This window comes from Camponotus vicinus, unplaced genomic scaffold, assembly GCF_025532165.1.
Source record: "Camponotus vicinus isolate PSW18456_S1 unplaced genomic scaffold, iyCamVici1.0 SCAF_2, whole genome shotgun sequence".
Lineage (NCBI taxonomy): Eukaryota > Metazoa > Arthropoda > Insecta > Hymenoptera > Formicidae > Camponotus > Camponotus vicinus.
The window spans coordinates 3,477,385-3,494,266 of record NW_028141956.1 but is presented as its reverse complement, the minus strand read 5'-3'; the positions used below and the strand labels follow the sequence as shown (position 1 = coordinate 3,494,266).

The 16,882-nt window shown below is 39.2% G+C and overlaps 1 protein-coding gene across 3 annotated transcripts in view; it reads left to right on the top strand.

The window, feature by feature from the left end:
- Nucleotides 1-16,882, top strand: part of LOC145967553 (synaptogenesis protein syg-1) — a 255,027-nt gene that overhangs the window by 132,293 nt on the left and 105,852 nt on the right. For all 3 annotated transcript variants that reach the window (XM_083092553.1, XM_083092551.1, XM_083092552.1), the window contains exon 5: nucleotides 9,682-9,792. In XM_083092553.1, the coding sequence (XP_082948679.1) occupies nucleotides 9,682-9,792 (111 nt within the window). The remainder of the gene's footprint in view (nucleotides 1-9,681; nucleotides 9,793-16,882) is intronic.

Sequence of the window (16,882 nt, the reverse complement as noted above, 5' to 3'; positions counted from 1 at the left end):
ATACAAAAGTTTTGTAGAAACAAAAAAAGTAACTCTGCCATTGACAGTTCCAAGCCTGTATTTAAAAAGAGGAGGATAAAATAACAAATACATGTATATATTTTCAATCTGTCACACACACACACACATACAATTAAGGCAGTCTACTTAACACAAAAAATCATAAATCAGATAGTCTTGATAATTCTCATGCTTCCTACATGCCTATGTTTCTTAAACTTTGAGGACTTATAACTTTCACTTTCCCCAACGTAAAAAGCTTTTCATAGGGTGTTTTGGAAAGCTCTCGACCGCAATTATACAAATATGCAATCAAAAAAGTGCGAAGCTCTGGCCCAAAAATCAACCTTATTGGTTCAAACTCCTTCAAAAATCTACCACTTTGGATGGCTGTAGCTGAAAATCTCGAATTTTTAGAGCTTCATGCCCATGGACACTTTTAATCTACATATTGAGAACTATCTTTTTGCAAAGTTTCGAAATATTTGACCGAAAGCCATTTTCCATAAGGATTCCGCGGGGTCCTTTCTCTTCGCGTCCCAAAAATATCGGCTCGCAAATATCATGGTTCCTTCATATTCGTTGGTGTCATGAGAGAAATACCCCCATTTTCGACAGCTTTCAACGAGCCATGAGATTTCCACGACGAAGTCAGTGGCGCGGAGGAGCTCGCACAAAGGGGTACGTGTGCGGGTTGAAAAGTACGAAGAGTCGGGGGAGGGGAAAGGGCGTTGCCATCATTTCGAGAATGGTGCGCCCGCATGAAAATAGCATCGGTGGCGTCGTAGGAATTTTCCTAAATTTTTAACGGTAATCGTTACGTGGCCTTAGTCCGATACCCAGGTCACGCAGCCCGTCAGTCTCATGGAGGCGCGAATCGTTACCACCATATAGTGGTAAACGGGAACAAAAGGGAGAGAGGGAGGCACCCTGCATGTGTGCACGAGAATAAGAGGGAGGGCGGGAGGCACCCCCGCGGACCATAATTCAGAGGGTGCACACGTAGCATTCGCGTGAACCAATACACGCGTACAAGAGAATGCAACCCGCCGCAGGAATTCAATAAGTTGGAATTGCCGGAATATTTTTCGCGCGCTCTTTACGATTGTTTTGTACCTTTAAGGTCCGTTGCGTGTTATTTCGTCTCTCTTTCCCTCGTCTTGACGTCAATGACGTCTGTAGATTTTACGGCGGAAAGACGCGAGTGAGATTTTTATTCGAAGGATCCATCCATTTTATTACACGATTCAATGGAAATATATTTTGCGTCTGCTGAAATATAATAGAGAAAAAAGGAACAATAATTCTCGAAATAAAATATATAAATCGACGCGGTTTTGTGCGCAATTTCAATTTTAAACGAGCTTTTCTCAGAATAATATCGGGTTAGGCAATGCAGATATTTTTATAGATACTTTTGCTGCATTATCCGAAATCGTTCGCCACAAATAGGCGAATATTGTCGGTTATAAGAGGACTTTGCGAGTTATGACGCGATCAAGATTGAGCGAAATTTACGAGTAATTTTTTCAGTGATGTGTGATGACGTCACTATCGATATCCCATCTGCTTTTTTACTTCGCTATTTTGCTTTGGGATCCAAATAAATTCGTTCACGACGTAAATAGTTTTCCGCTTATCAAATGTAGCGTGAAACACTTTATTCGTATCATAAATATCTATGCAGATAACAAAAGTGTCTCGTGTCGATCGTCAACGGGTTATTTCAAGTTATCTTGCATCCGTCGTGTCGTAAATAATTTTTTGATACTTTCTCGTCGAGATATGACATTGAAATAACGTCCAAGTTATATGCGTAACATGGGATGAGGAAAGTTTATTCCTTTCTCCAAGAGGTCACGATTATTTCAAATGAGAAAAATCAACCTTCTTTCTTTTTGATTTATATTCCATATAAAAATTATATATTTAAGGATTACGTATTTTTGCTTCCGAGATAAAAATATGGAATATTAAACTTTATGGTGAAAAATTGCATTTTACTTTTTACATCATTTTATTTTTTATATAAAAATTTATAAATTTATATAATAATCTGAAGACACAAACGCAAATATAGAGAGCATAATGAAGCTTTTAAAAGCGATAATAAAGAGTACTGCGTTAAGCGTAAATCTCGTCGTTGCAACTGTCAAAGATCTGAATAGAATTAGCAGCGCGTGTGCGAAAAATGGGTGTTAACGGGGCTTTGTAGTCTTTGTTAAAACGATGAAAGTTTTTTTAAAGATATTATGCGCAAGAGAAATTCCTCGCTGATGGTGCACGATACTTGATGCCGGAAAATGTGTCAGGCTGCCGCGTCGTTCGCAATATTTAATCGATGCACGTCGAAGTGGCATAAAAAAAGGGCAGACACGGCGAAACGGGATATCGTAACGTCGAGCGATAAAACTATCGCTCTTAAAATACGGTGCGGCCATATCGCAATATTCGTAATACCTAAAATATGGCGAGGTATTACCTCCCTCTGGCAATAATTTTCCCAGGATAATACCGTTAGTAATGCACTAATACACGCGCGATGTTACATTACTTTTTCGCCGTAACCTCTCTATCGTGCCACATGCTACGTTGTGCATTTCTATCGCATTCAGAAGCGACAAATCATACTTTTCGAATTTGTCCCGGATTTGTGCCGGGTGCCGATGAAAATGATCGATCGATTGCAAATTTTTGTCTCTCAAATTTTTGCCGAAACATATTTTGCTACATTTTCAATTGTTGATTTTCTTCAAGATTAGATATTTATTTAATTATCTTCGAAATATTAGAACGAAGCTTTTAATAATTAGTTGACAAAAAAAGCTATTTATAGTATTTTGAATCTTATATTTGTCAAAATTTGCATATCGAGGCTACTGTTATTTTTCTTAATTTAATACCTAATATTATATCTATATTAATAGCCTTGAAATAATCTTTACAATTTATATGAAACACGTTACGGTGTTTTAATAACACGTAGAAAATTATTCCTTCGGAGGAAAATTATTTGAAGCGCTAAAATATTGTGCAAGACGTATCGGCTAAGTTCGAGGCTCTGGTTTTCGTGAGAAAAATGTCGTTCCTTGACTGAAATTGGATCAATCGTAGCCCTGGACAAGCGGCATCAAACGAGAAGAAGAAAAAGGAAGAGCGTAATACGCCGCTGGCTGAGTTATAATAATTGTCGTGGACGGTCACGGAGTGCGTTGACTAGTCTCGTAGATAGTTGCCTTTGAATCTATAGCGAATGTGCCCATAAAGAGGTAACAGGGAAAAAGGATGCACGCTCGAGCACGTCTTGCGTCGATAGCGTCGGAGAATATCCCGCAAATGGTGCATCCGGCTTACGGTGAGAAAGAGATAGATGCATCTCGATACACACACACATACATACGCATATCGTCTTCTTATACACACGTAGCTGGATATGCACGAACGCGTTTAGTATCATATACAAGGTGTTTAGGATCAAACACGTCTGTTACCTAGATTCTGCACGCATGAGCCGGAGAAAGTCGCCCTTTTATAAGAGTTCATCAAGAGTTCACGAGAGTTCACGAGGTTCATATCGAGGATAAAATACGGATATACTACGAACGTCTAATCGCGCTATCTCAACTATTAGATTTTAATAAAGTAAATTAATTTATATCGACGCGCTATTTTGCTACTAGTTTACCTGAAATATAATAACTAGTTTACTCTTGAGATATAATCAACCCATGAAAAATACAAGATAAAACACACTATAAATTGTGTTAGAATAATTCAATTTTCGTATTAGCTATACATGAAGAATAACTTGACAAGTTTAACAAAGTAAAAAAAATCTCGATAAGTCTATATATCTCTTTAAATTCGTTTACGTGAAGAAAAAATCTCATGTAAATACGCTTTTTCAGCTGAAAGCATATTAGAAAGTTAATGGCGTTTAAATTTCTATCACTTCTTATTAAACGCTCAAGTCCCGGGCAATTTTTCTTCGTTTGCAGAATTTACATGTCAAGGAAAATATAGTTGACAAGAGATAGTTTATAAATTATAGTTCCATATTATGCATCCGATGTTTGTGAACAACACACGCGACATGGTTAAACTTGGTGCCGTCGTCAGGACGACGAAATAAGGAGCAAAACAGAATGTAAGCACTCTGAGGAGCCATACAAACAAGATACCTGCCGAACGTGACGAGACTCGAAGCACATCACGAAATTCTCTTCCGTAGTTTTATAGTTTTATAACCTATGTATCCTCACATGTACGTTCATCTCGACACGATGTTTCGTACATTCATGTAAACACTCTAACGCACCATTCATTTATATGTGTTGTTACTTAAATATGTATATACAGGGTGTTCCAGACTTAACGAATCAGCCGTTAATAGCAGATTCCTGAGATCATTTGGAGACGAAAATTCTAATACCAAGATGTTGAGAAAGACTTCATAAAAATGTTTAAACTACTGACTACTGTCGCATCGAAGACACAATCGCGTTCATTGCAGAATCCTATTTTTTATTTTATATTGATCCCTCTATCGATATCGATATTATCGCGCTGTACGCGGACCCCTTGATGCGCTATGTCCCTGAGCACAGGAGAACGTCACGCGCCGATTGGTAATATTTAATCTTTTGTAGCGCCGAAAATACATCTTCCTCAACATTTTGGTATTAAGATTTTCGTTTCCAAATGATCTCAGGAATCTACCATTAACGACTGATTCGTTAAGTCTGGGACACCCTGTATACTAATTTTTGCAGTGACATAGTTAAAAAATAAGTCAGAGAAATAACAAAATAATAATGATTTATTTTTACTGTCTGGAGATAACGAAATAACAGAACATTCACAGTTACTCGAATTCCGAAGTGCATCGAACTGTAATAACTCACCGAAGGCGTGTAAAAAAGCGACGTGCAATCCGTTCCGTTCGATTCGCGAAGAAGAATACCTCCCTAATCGAGAGACTCGAAACGGTCACGTGCGGTTATCGCGGCTGCAAGCTGAAATCCCTCGACGAACGAGAGTACGGCGACGAGAGGGTCGAACGCGTGACACACGATGGAAGTCCATAAATCTAATCGACGTCCACGGAAGCACGAACGCGCGAGAGTAGAAGGGCAAAAAGGGCGAGAGGGAGAGATAGAAAAGGGAGGGAGGGAAAGAAAGAGAGAGAGAGAGAGAGTGACGGAAGGCGGGGTGTGGTTCGTTAAACGAGCTTAACGTGTGCCACCCCGTGGTAAGGCATTACTCTCGACTAACGGGCCGTGTTGCAAACCCTATTAGCAATATATTTTCCTCGCTCCGTCGGACCTCCTGGCCCGCCATTGTGCTGGCCAAACGGTTTACACGTTGTCGTTGGAAGCGCGTCCAGCGAGAGGATTTTCGGTCCCGTGGACCGGAAGCGCACGCATCGATCCCCATCTCATTCTTGGACGCTCTCGGTACTCGTAGACTTGAGCGGCTTGATTTGTGCGAGTAAATTCTTCTCGATTTTCTGACCGACCTCTCGAGTCCTTTTAGCGGCCTGTTGATTTGCCGGATGGTGCAAGCCGGTTAAATGCCTTTGGGACTCCATTTTCCAAAAGGTATCGAATAATGTGAATTTGTTGGAAAAAGCCGGAAGTCACTCTTATCGTTCCGCGAGCGATTGTTTAAAATTTGATATAATTTTAAATTTTTAACGCGGGAAGAGAATTCACTTTGCTCACATACGATGCTGTAAAAGCTCGTAGCTTACTAACTGCACCGCGGAATTGATATCGATACTTTTTCAGTTCGCCCCGGAAAAATGGTGCCCCGGAAAATCACGGTAAACACTCGCGGAACGCTCAACCGCATTCGCAGTCGGCCATAAAAAGGAAGAGAAAGAAAGAGAGAAGGAGGGAAGGAAGAGGAGGAGAGGCGATTCCGGGCAAGAAACCAACAAGCGCCGACTTTTCAAGAGCACCGTTTCGTATCTCCCATTTATAACCGACAAAGACAACCGGCGTATCCCCGGTGGCTCTCCGCGTACAGCGAAATTTCAGTAAAAGTTTCGCGCGAGGTGCTTCCGAGGTCTCCGCATATGTTACCGCTGTTTCTCTTTTCCTTTTGCCCTGCTCTAACCCACGAGATTCCGGAAACGTCGAATGGGATTCGCGAGCGGCTTATTTTCCACCTACGTGAGCCACACGAGATGATTCTCTTTCTCCCGAGAAAGACACGTAAATCCCGCAAATCATATCCGCGGGCCACGGGAGGAGGAGAAGGAGCGAAGAGAGAGGAAAAAAGCGAGAGGAGGAGCGAGAAATCGCCCCGGGGCCCGGGGTTGCCTTTGTACCAGGCGCTTTGTACGACTTTGGGCGGGTTTTAGCGGGGTTTCGATGACGAGCTCGACGACGTGTAACGGGTCGAATACTGAAACAGCCATGCTTCGTGCGGAGACGATAATAAATATGTAAAATTCGGTCGGAGGGAGGATGAGTCTCTCGCATGCGGGAAGATTAATGAACGGTTATAGGAAGAGAGAAGGGGGTTATCGCGTCGAAGTGAGGAAAAACTCTATACACAGCACATCCACCGCGTTATAAATAGCGTTCGATTTTGATAGGATCGCCCTTTTTAGATATCGATTCCTCGTATCGGTCGATTATGCCGGTAATACGTGTATTAGAATAATAATACGGTAATATCTCATATACACTACTAACGATCATGAATATTCATCAGACCATGGTACCCGTGTGACAGCGATTTATTTCGTAATTAATCGCAGGGGATTAACGTGAAGTTATTGCTAATTGGCATTGATACACGGTTTATATATGTATATATATATATATTGCTGAAATATTGTGTATCTCGAGAAATATGACGCCACATTGATTATTAGAAAAGATATCTGTAAACAAATAATTTTTGGATTGTAGCAACTAATTGTCAAAATAAGTTAAGTGATATGGAAAAAGAATTTCTATATGTCCCTTATTTTGTATTTTATTTATATTTATATTTTTATGTATGTATATTTATATTTTTATTCATATATTATTTTTATTTATATATTTCTATTTTTTTATATTTATATTTATATTTTATATTTTATTTTATATTTTTATAGTCTCTTAAATTTGTAAAATTACAAAAGCCATTTTTCCTCGTTGAAACTATTGGATTAATAAAAATTTCGCAAAATCTCTTGAAACTTAATGCAATAGTGATATGGGGAAAAAATTCTATATTCTTTATATTTTTATTTTTAATTTATAAAATTACAAAATCGTTTTTTCTTGTCACACAAAACTATTAATTATTAAAAATCTCTATAAAATCTCTTATAAGAATAAATTCATACAGCAGTGATCTGATATGCAGAAAGAAATTTTAGTTTTTTATATTTTTATATTTCTTAAGTTTATAAAATTACAAAAATTGTCTTTTCTCGTCAAAACTATCAATTATAAAAAATTTCTGTAAAATCTCTTGCAAGAATAAATTATATAATATCGAAAAAAAATGTATTAATTTATTCTTGCAAGAGATTTTACAGAAATTTTTTATAATGATAATTATAAAATATTATTTTACTTTTTATATATATAATATCGAAATAAAAGTCTATGATCTCTTTATATTTTTATTCTTAAATTTATAAAATTACAAAAGTCATCTTTTATCATTATTAATTATTAAAAATTTATTACTAATTTATAAAAATACCTGCAAGAGGCAAACAAAGCATGATGAGGGTAGCCGCAAACATGACGATAGCATTTTCGTAAATTTTCCGCAGGAATGGTCGGTGAAAATAGTAAAGACGCGATTCATATCAGACGCGCGCGATCCTCGTTGATGCGACGTCGGACACATCTTTAGAGTTCTTTTCGCGAGCGAGTCGATTGTCAACGTAACAATGGTCGACAATGAGAGACGGGGAAAAAAATCGCGTATCTCTCTCGGATAAACGTTGCTATAAAAGCCCGGCGAATGGGCCGGGTATTAGCGCCACTAAAGCGTCGTCTTGTGCCGCTCTCGCGTAATCTCCGTCGAGATTACGACGTTCATCTGTAGAATCCCGTGGGAATGGAGCACTTCTTTCCTCTGAAGAAGTTGCCGCTCTTCAGCATATCGATTCGAGCCGACGAGCGATCGTATCGCACGCCAGGGATAGCAATTACTCGGACGGTTATTGAATTCTTTCCGTGTCGCTAAGTTAATCGTTATGAGGCGATATCTTTTTGCACGCGACGAGGGCACCTAACGAATCGAATTAGTTTTAATTGTTCTTACGTTCTATGATAGAATAATAATATTAAAAAAATCTGTAAAAATGTATATTTTAATTAATTGGGCGTGGGAGGACGGGCAAAAAGAAGGAACTTTTTAAGATTTAAATTACAATTCATGAAACATATGCATTATTATTTATTATTATTGTTATAAATAAAATACCGCGACATGTAAATCTATTTTTAAAAAATAACTATAGGATGTATTAATACCGTTGTTTGCTGCGAGTAGAATTCTTATATACGTTACATTTTTCCACATATTTTGCCGTATCTCGTGCCACAGCTCCGAACACAGGTCGACAATACTGAGCTCTGTTTGCCTTCATAGAACACGTACCGAAAATATCGCACATACTTGGGATACAGGCGCCCGGATCGTCGACGATATGAACAAACAAGTCACGGTGCCGTCGTGTCGCTGACGCCGGCACCGTAAACTTCGCTCGAGGCGAAACAGCGATTCTGAACGACATCTACATAAGGATTCCCACGGGATCTCCTCGCCCGCACGTCTCTCTGGAGGAACGCGGAGTCGATCCTGATGTGACTCATAGGGACGCGAGCACAGGTGGCCGCAGATCGGGACAGACGCGAACGGTTGCACGTGTCGTTGTCGTTGCCGAATAAACCGAGCCGGAATATTTCGTCGCACTTTGAAAGCTTTTATCAGTGTCGCTTCGCCCTCTCGCGATTCCGCGATCTCTTCCCGGGTTTACTGCGGCTTCTCGCGAAGGAAGAAGGAAGCACGAACGACTGGAGCGCGTGCATTCAGTATTGTGGCGACAATAGCCGAGGGCAATTTTCATCCGGGCGACATATCGGGGTGAGACTCCCGTCAGCTTGTTTGCGTTTACCTCTTCCTCGGTTGTATCGTGAATGCATCGAGCTGGCGATGAAAAACAAAGCGTGCCGACGCCAGTCAAGTGGAAGCAGTCGCTGCTTCACCTTCTCGCCTTTTTCTCTCCCTCTTGTCAGTCTTTCCGCCTATTACAACAGTTTAAGGACATGGGGACTTGGATGCGAAAGTGCCTTATTCGCGATTAATCAAGACTAATTTACATCGTGAAATAAATAAAAAATATATTTCAAATATCTAATTGTCCCGTAATAAATTACATTTATAATTTTATTATATGAGCTTCATAGAAGATAAATTAATCAATTCAATTTAAGCGTATAATTTTCTGGTATTAAAATTAATTGATTAATTTGACTTATCTTTCTAAGAGACTTATATATATTAATAAACGATACATAAAAAAAAATATATTATTAACGATTGTAGTCCTCACAAAGTAATTATCTTTTTTACAATTTTCGTGTTATGATCGTTGAAGGAAAATTTATTTAGAATATGCACACATCACTTACATATTTTCTGTTTTTCTGCTTACAGTGCCACCGAAGAAGCCGATAATTTATGACGCGAAAAGGCGGGACATGAGTAAACTCCTCGAAGCGTATCCCGAGGGAGCCGACCTGTTCCTAGTCTGCGAGGTGCACGGCGGTAAGTGCTTGCTCCTACATTAACATAACTTTGCATGCACTTTTAACATTCCTCTTAATGAACATCCCGAAAGAAGCACACAATCGCATTGTGTAAAACTTTTTAATATTCAATTCCAATTATACCTTGAATTACAATTCCGGAGGATTAAAACCCTCTTGACTTTAGATTAACGATATAGTCTCCTATTCAGTTTTACTGTGCTCAAGAAGCTTAACGTAAAGCTCCGAAGCCAACCTAAGTTACGTTACGTATAACAGTAAAATCCGAGAAAGAGAACAATTCGATCGTTGTTTTCTGCTCTTTAATTATGCGTGAATAATTATACAAGAAAATGTACTGCATCGGTTTCGACATAATCGAGGACGGTTTCCGATCAGAAATGCCTCTATGGCGTCAAACTCCTGATCGAAGAGCTTTTGAAAGAAGCTTTCTCTTCGCGGACAAACTATCAGCGTGAAGGTGTAAACGTCATGCGTGCGATGCGAAAAATCCCATCTCGTCCAAGAGGCGCGGGACGCATTCACGGGCGCGACGCCAATTCCATTTAGAGTCCTCGACACAACGCACTCGAAAAGGATGCCGCGAGCAGGAGCGGGAGATAGATCGCGGGGCTAGGTAAGAACGGAGAGAGCTTAAAAGAGAGTTCGCTCGCTTTTTCTCGTAGGCACCGATACGACGACGACGACGACGACGACGACGAAGCTGGGCGTCGTGTCGCCTCGCTCGACGGGCGAATTCATCCTGGACCTACGCCAATTTCCATCCTCCGAAACTACCATCGTTCCAATGCACCCACCAGGAATCGTGCGCTCACTTCCGTCGTCGTCGGAAATAAATTATCGCGGTCGAAACCCTCCCGCGCAACGACTGCCTTTAATCTTTTCAGTATCGAGTTCTTTTATTTGTGAAAGAAAAAAAACACATGATTCTTTTAGTTTTAGACTATTCTGCCTAGATTTTGCAAATTTTTTGATAATAACTTCATTTAGCACTATTTTTATTCTGAAAATAGCTTTGAAACTACTTACTTATTAGACAGCGAAACTGCTTTACTCTAATAAAGATTTTAAAATGGTAACTTTAGAACGAAAGTACTGAACTTTAAGGAATTAAAAAAAGATAATTCCAACATTTCTTATTCGAAATATATCACGTGAAAATTTCGGAGACGCGTTTCTCTTTTCTGTCCTCTTGACAAAAATCTGATAAGATAACGGAGTAAGAACGCTTTTATTTCGTTCTATATTAACGTCTTACGGAAATGGTAAATGTAGGAAGAGATGAGAAGTTTTGTATCCAAGAAAAATCACGAAGAAGAGGACGGAAATGACCTCGCAGTTCGTCACGTTGTTGTGTAATCAACTTCTTGAAAATTCGCCAAATTCGACTCCGAAATTTATAAAAGCATCCAAACTTTCGACAAGGTACTAGGCATCCTTATTTATCCAAACTTTCGACAAGGTACTAGGCATCCTTATTTATCATATTTTTCAAAAGTTCGAACTATTTAATTGCATATTATCTCGATTAATCTCGGGTCTCTCAAAAATTTAAAGCAAGTTCTTACTGTCAGACGTGCTGAAATCCCGACGAGCTTCGTGTCACGACGCGATGAAAAGATATCCTTAATAAAAGTACGAAACAGTCGATGGCAGTCGGAGGCGAGAATGAACTTCCTTGGAAGGCTCGAAAGCGGAGAGGGATGAAAATGAAAAGCGCGCTGGCAGAAGATTAACGTACAGTTGACTTCGGATTTCGTCGTCGCTGTGAGTCGCAGAGCGCGATGAATCCGTTGGATCCGTGCCAATCTCCGCTAACATTGCCGAGCCACTATTTCCAGTTTAACACGAGCCACCAATCTCCCCCCCTCCCCCCTCCCCCCCCTCTCGAGCGCGATTCCATCGCGGGATTGCGAATTGTTTCGAACTAAGTTTCATTTCCCGAGAATGTTTCGATGCTTTCTACCAGGCAGATTACCGCGGCACGTCGCGGACAATGTATATCGATATTATTAAACTTCAGCAAATGGCGGATAAATAATTAGCAGCTCGGCTCGATGTCGGCGCCGGCTGTTCAAATTAAAGTACTCATTAGGCTTCTTCAATCAAGGAATCTAGCGATATCATTTCAAATATGTATACCTTATACTTTTATGTATTCTGGTACGTACCTCGATAAAAACTCGGGGAAAATGAAATCATGGAGAGTCAATAACATACTCGTTCCCTTTTGAATACTAATTTCGCAATTTTCAATCGTGAAAATTCTCTCGAGCTTCAATTCTTTCGATTTCAAGGTAGAAATAATTTTCATCTTGAGATTGTTATTATTTAGCGCCGATACCTACGTGTTTTAATATTCAAAGAATGCGTCGCGCGCGATATTTTTCAAGAATTTCAAGGATCAACGATTGTATCGGTATTTCACATTCCATGCAGCATGCCAATAATTTGAAATTATTGCACGTCCTGGCTCACTCGCGTCTCTATCTCGCCCTATTTATTGTTACGCTGCTATTGTTGCGTTTTCATGCGCTTCTTATTTATTATTACGTTCCTATTGTTGCGCCTTGTTGAGGATTCCTGGGAGATTGCGCGCGGTTCATTTAGCTTTCGTTGCGAAACGTTTTTTCGCCATCGAAGCGAACGAGGATTTTCTCGATGCTATCGTATTCAGTTTCGCGAGAAGCAAGATGCTAGTAAAAAAATATCTCGATATTGTTAGTTATACAACTCCAAATGTAAGCAGCGAAAATGTTATATTGTTGCAAATACAAATCTTTCTTTCTGTTAAATTAAAAAAAAATATTTACTAATTTTAAAATTTATTAATTTTGGATATTTATTATCATGTGAATGAAAAGATGCGTGCATAAATAGCTTTTGTCCGGACAAAGAATATCGAGTTACTCGGCACAAATTTCAACGAGACGGTATAATTTCCCAGTCCTCGACCCAGGGCGACGCGTTTTTGCGGCAGCCGCAATTTCACCTTTCGCCGCGTTTCGGCGCCGAGCGGAAATGGGCTCCTCGGGACAGGTGATTTGTCACATGAGAACGAAGCGAGCTCGCTTCGCCCGACTTGCTTCGGAAGTTTTTCATGCATGCGTACAGGTAGCTGATGACTTCGGGGCGGAAAGAGCCCCGGTGACGAGACACGAGACGCGACAGTAAAGAAAAGGAGGAGCGAAAGCAGCGAGTAGGATTGCCGCCGCAACTTTAGGCAGAAGGTGCGATGGGGAGAACTTTCGGCACATTTATATTTCCGCCCCTTTTTGTATCACTTCTCTCTCTCGCTCTTTCTCTCCCTCGCTTTCTTTCTATTTCTGGTAGGAAAATTCACTCGCTTTGCTCTCCCGATCTCTCCGGAAACAGCTGATTGCACGTATTTCTCATTCGTCGAGAAACCCAGAACGTCACTTGTTTACTCGGCTTTTTCGTTCCTTCTTCGCGAACTTGGTCGTGTTTCCTGATTTTTTTGGCGCGCAAGTTGTTCCTTCCTTTTGCCTTTTTTTCGTAACATTGTCGTCCAGGAGCATAATTGATTTTTCTTTTTTTTTTTTATCATTTTTACACCTATAACATGAAATATTTTATTCTAGTTATTAGAAAAGGTGCAAATTCAAATTCTATATTAAAACAGATTTATTATTTCGGTACAAAATAGTAATTTTATGTATAGCTATATCGCTATTGCATACAAACATTACATTAATATCTTATTCATTCATAGCCAAACAATATTAAGATATTATATATATATGCGCCCATAGATATTATATATATATATGCGCCAAGATATATATGCGCCCACATATATTCCTGACGCATGTGCAAATATTTTCCCGGATAAAAGCTACAGATTGCACTTTTGTAAACTTATTTTCCCTCTGGCGTCAATGAGCGCGGTAATTACGCGTGGCTCTTTTGCAAACAACACGAAAATCTCTTTTGTTTTGAACCGGCCAAACCGTAAAAAGCATCCGGATGTGCGTACCATCGGCGCACATTTAACATTTGTCCCGTGAAATGTAATATGGCAATTTCATAGTTGGCCGCTGCGGCTTTAATTTTCATTAAAGGCCAAAGGCGAGGAAAAAAGTGGTGACTCCAACACTGAGAAAAATCGTTTAATGTACCAATCGTTTTTTGTACCAACGAGATATATCTGAAACCATTTTGGTTAAACCAAGCAGAATTTCTAGTTGTCACGATAAGACTCGATTTTTTATAACTGAAACGTTTAATAGGCTTTGCTACAAGGATTTGATTAGTATTTTTTAGTTGGATTTATAAAATTTCTTATTATATTAACTGGACACAGTGATCTGTTTTTTTTTTAATTTAATATTATTATTAAGAAAATTTGGTAAACAGGAAGAAATTAATTATACTCACCTGGTAATTTCTAAAGGAATTCTGATTCGTCCATTTTTCAACAGACATATGATTGATTGAATCTACCAGATTTCTAATTAATGCAACCAGATTTTTTTCTCAGTGAAGAGAAACGTGAATACATATTGGCAGTTTAATTCGAAAGGTTTTTGGAGCGAAATACACGCCGGAAATCGCGTGGGCCGATACAAGAGGAAATAAAACGCGGGCGGAACGCAACGCGGAATACCAAAATTGTCATTATGAAAATATATCGCGCTCGTGAAGTATTCCGCCTGAATAATAACCGTTTCGCGATGCCTCCAATGGTTATTAATTCCCTGTGTTTCGGGGAAACAAATTAACGGCTTTCAGCGACGATATCAATAAAGCGGTATTTTGTGGAAGTTCGCTTTTGAAAAGAATTTCATCGATGCTGATTCTACGATATCATCGTTCATTCCGCGTTTATTCAAGTCGTTTTACAGGTTAGAACACTAATTATTTTGGTGCTAGAATTTATAATGATATAAAATGTAAAAAAAAATATTTGAAGAAATTTGTGAAAAAAATTATTTTCCCAAAATTTTGTTAATATGGTTAAATAATTTAACCATAAAATTTTTATATAAAACATTTTTCGATATCTCGAATAATTTTCGAGATATATCGAGAGAAGCAAAAGGTCGCTTTATGAAGGGTAGTTTTATCCCTTAGTTTTTAGACAGCAACTGAAAATTTCTCTAAATTCATCATTTATCCTCTCTATGTGTGTTTCAAATTTACATCAGAATCAGAATTTCTGGGTTTGCGAGGTTTCCTTGTCAGCTTTAAATTGAACTATCATCGTTTTACTCACGGCTCGATTTCTTCGAATTGCAAGTAATCACGGTTTGTTCGCGGCATATGATTTAGCACAGCAGGGTACGAGGCTGGCACGTAGTCGGTTTATTGAACTACGGGAGCAACGTCAGCGAGAAATAAAGACCCTATTAATGCGAAGCCGGGATTAGCGTACCTTGCTCGAATGCAGCTTCCGTGGCTCTTCGTATTCTGCAGCTCGTGGCCGAGCTTTCGGATAACGATTCGTTTTCGCCATCGGATTCATGCTCGGCCGGATATTATTCGCCGTCCCGAATAATCATTACTTAGTTGTCCCCGAGGATGGTCCCCTCTCGGGACAAACTCGAATGCAACATATGACTGACCTGAAGCACCATTACCAGTACGAATTCGCGGAGTAAAGCACAATACGCCATCTTGTATTTCATTGTTATTTGTCGAACATAGAGAGATAGAGCCATGGTATTGCGTCCTATCAGTATAGTTTAATTATTTCTAATGACGCGATATATATATAATTAATTTTGCTTGATGATTAATTAAATATAAATCCTTCAAACAGCCAACTTTTTTTCAATTAAAAAACATTTTCTATTCTCACACAAAATGTATCATACAAATTATAATAGTTTATCACACACATGTGTCGAATCTATTATATGAGTAAAATTTTGTGCGAAAAATATTCTATACTATCACACATTTCACATAATTGTTCTTAATACGGGAAACAAGTCGGTGTGTCGAGATCTGTTTGCGCAATGTCCTATACTGACGTAAATTGTCTTTCGTCTTCCTTAATGTCACCCTCAGACGTGAACATGGAACTATTATAAAAAGGGAGGTTGTCCCTTGTTACCGTTCGCAAAAAGAAATGGACCTGAGAGACAAGGTATAAAGACCAGGGAGGCATAAAGCCGTAAGGTATCCGCGTTACGTTCGCACAACGGTATGAAAACATAATTGTTTTACTTGGTATCGTAAACATTTCTTCAATTTCAACATCGCGGGAAACAAAACAGGACATACGCAGTTACTTATACAGTCCGTATCTGACATATGGTTGCATTTCATATAATCAATAAAAATTGATACTTTTAAAATGCACGTTTTTCTCTCTCTTTCTGATTTTCTCGTGCCGTCGATGACTAGACCGGAACGGACTGATACGTCCGTTTCGCACAATGCACTTCCGACACTTCGAGCGGGCCGAACGTGGCACTTTACGACACGTACGACAAGCAACGCGGAGAGAGGCTGCGGAGATCGCGAGCGAGCAGCTGGATGCTGAACGAACGCGCGAAGCGAGTCGGACACAAAACGCGGCGGACAGCTCGGTAGAACGGCAATGCGGAATAAAACCCGATGTGACGCTCTTCCCTCTGTTTACCGTACGCTGGGTTGTGCATATGCAAAGCGAAACTTTCCGTCCGCTTCGTACACGGCGTTTCAAAAGCGTGTACAATATGGTACATGTCATTTTTCGCCAAGAATTTGAAGAAACAAATGAAATGTATCGCTCGACACGTGTCGATGGACGTTAAAAGCTATTCTCGTCACTCGTTTTGTCCTGAATGTAGATATTGGATAGACATGTCACGTTGGTATTAAATACAGTTGAATCTTTTTGGATTAACAATATGTGATTGTATTTTTTATTGAAAAGTTGTTAGAAAGAGAGAGAAAGAAAGGGAGGGAGAGAGGGAGGAAAGGAGGGAATTTTCAAATAAAAAAATAAATTATCTTATTATTATTTAATATTTTATTATTATTAGATATATTTAGAGCTTTTTTTATAATTAAAAATTTAAAGCTATATTTTATATTATTAATTAAAAGGCAAAAATAGACGGTCTTTTTTCTTTATT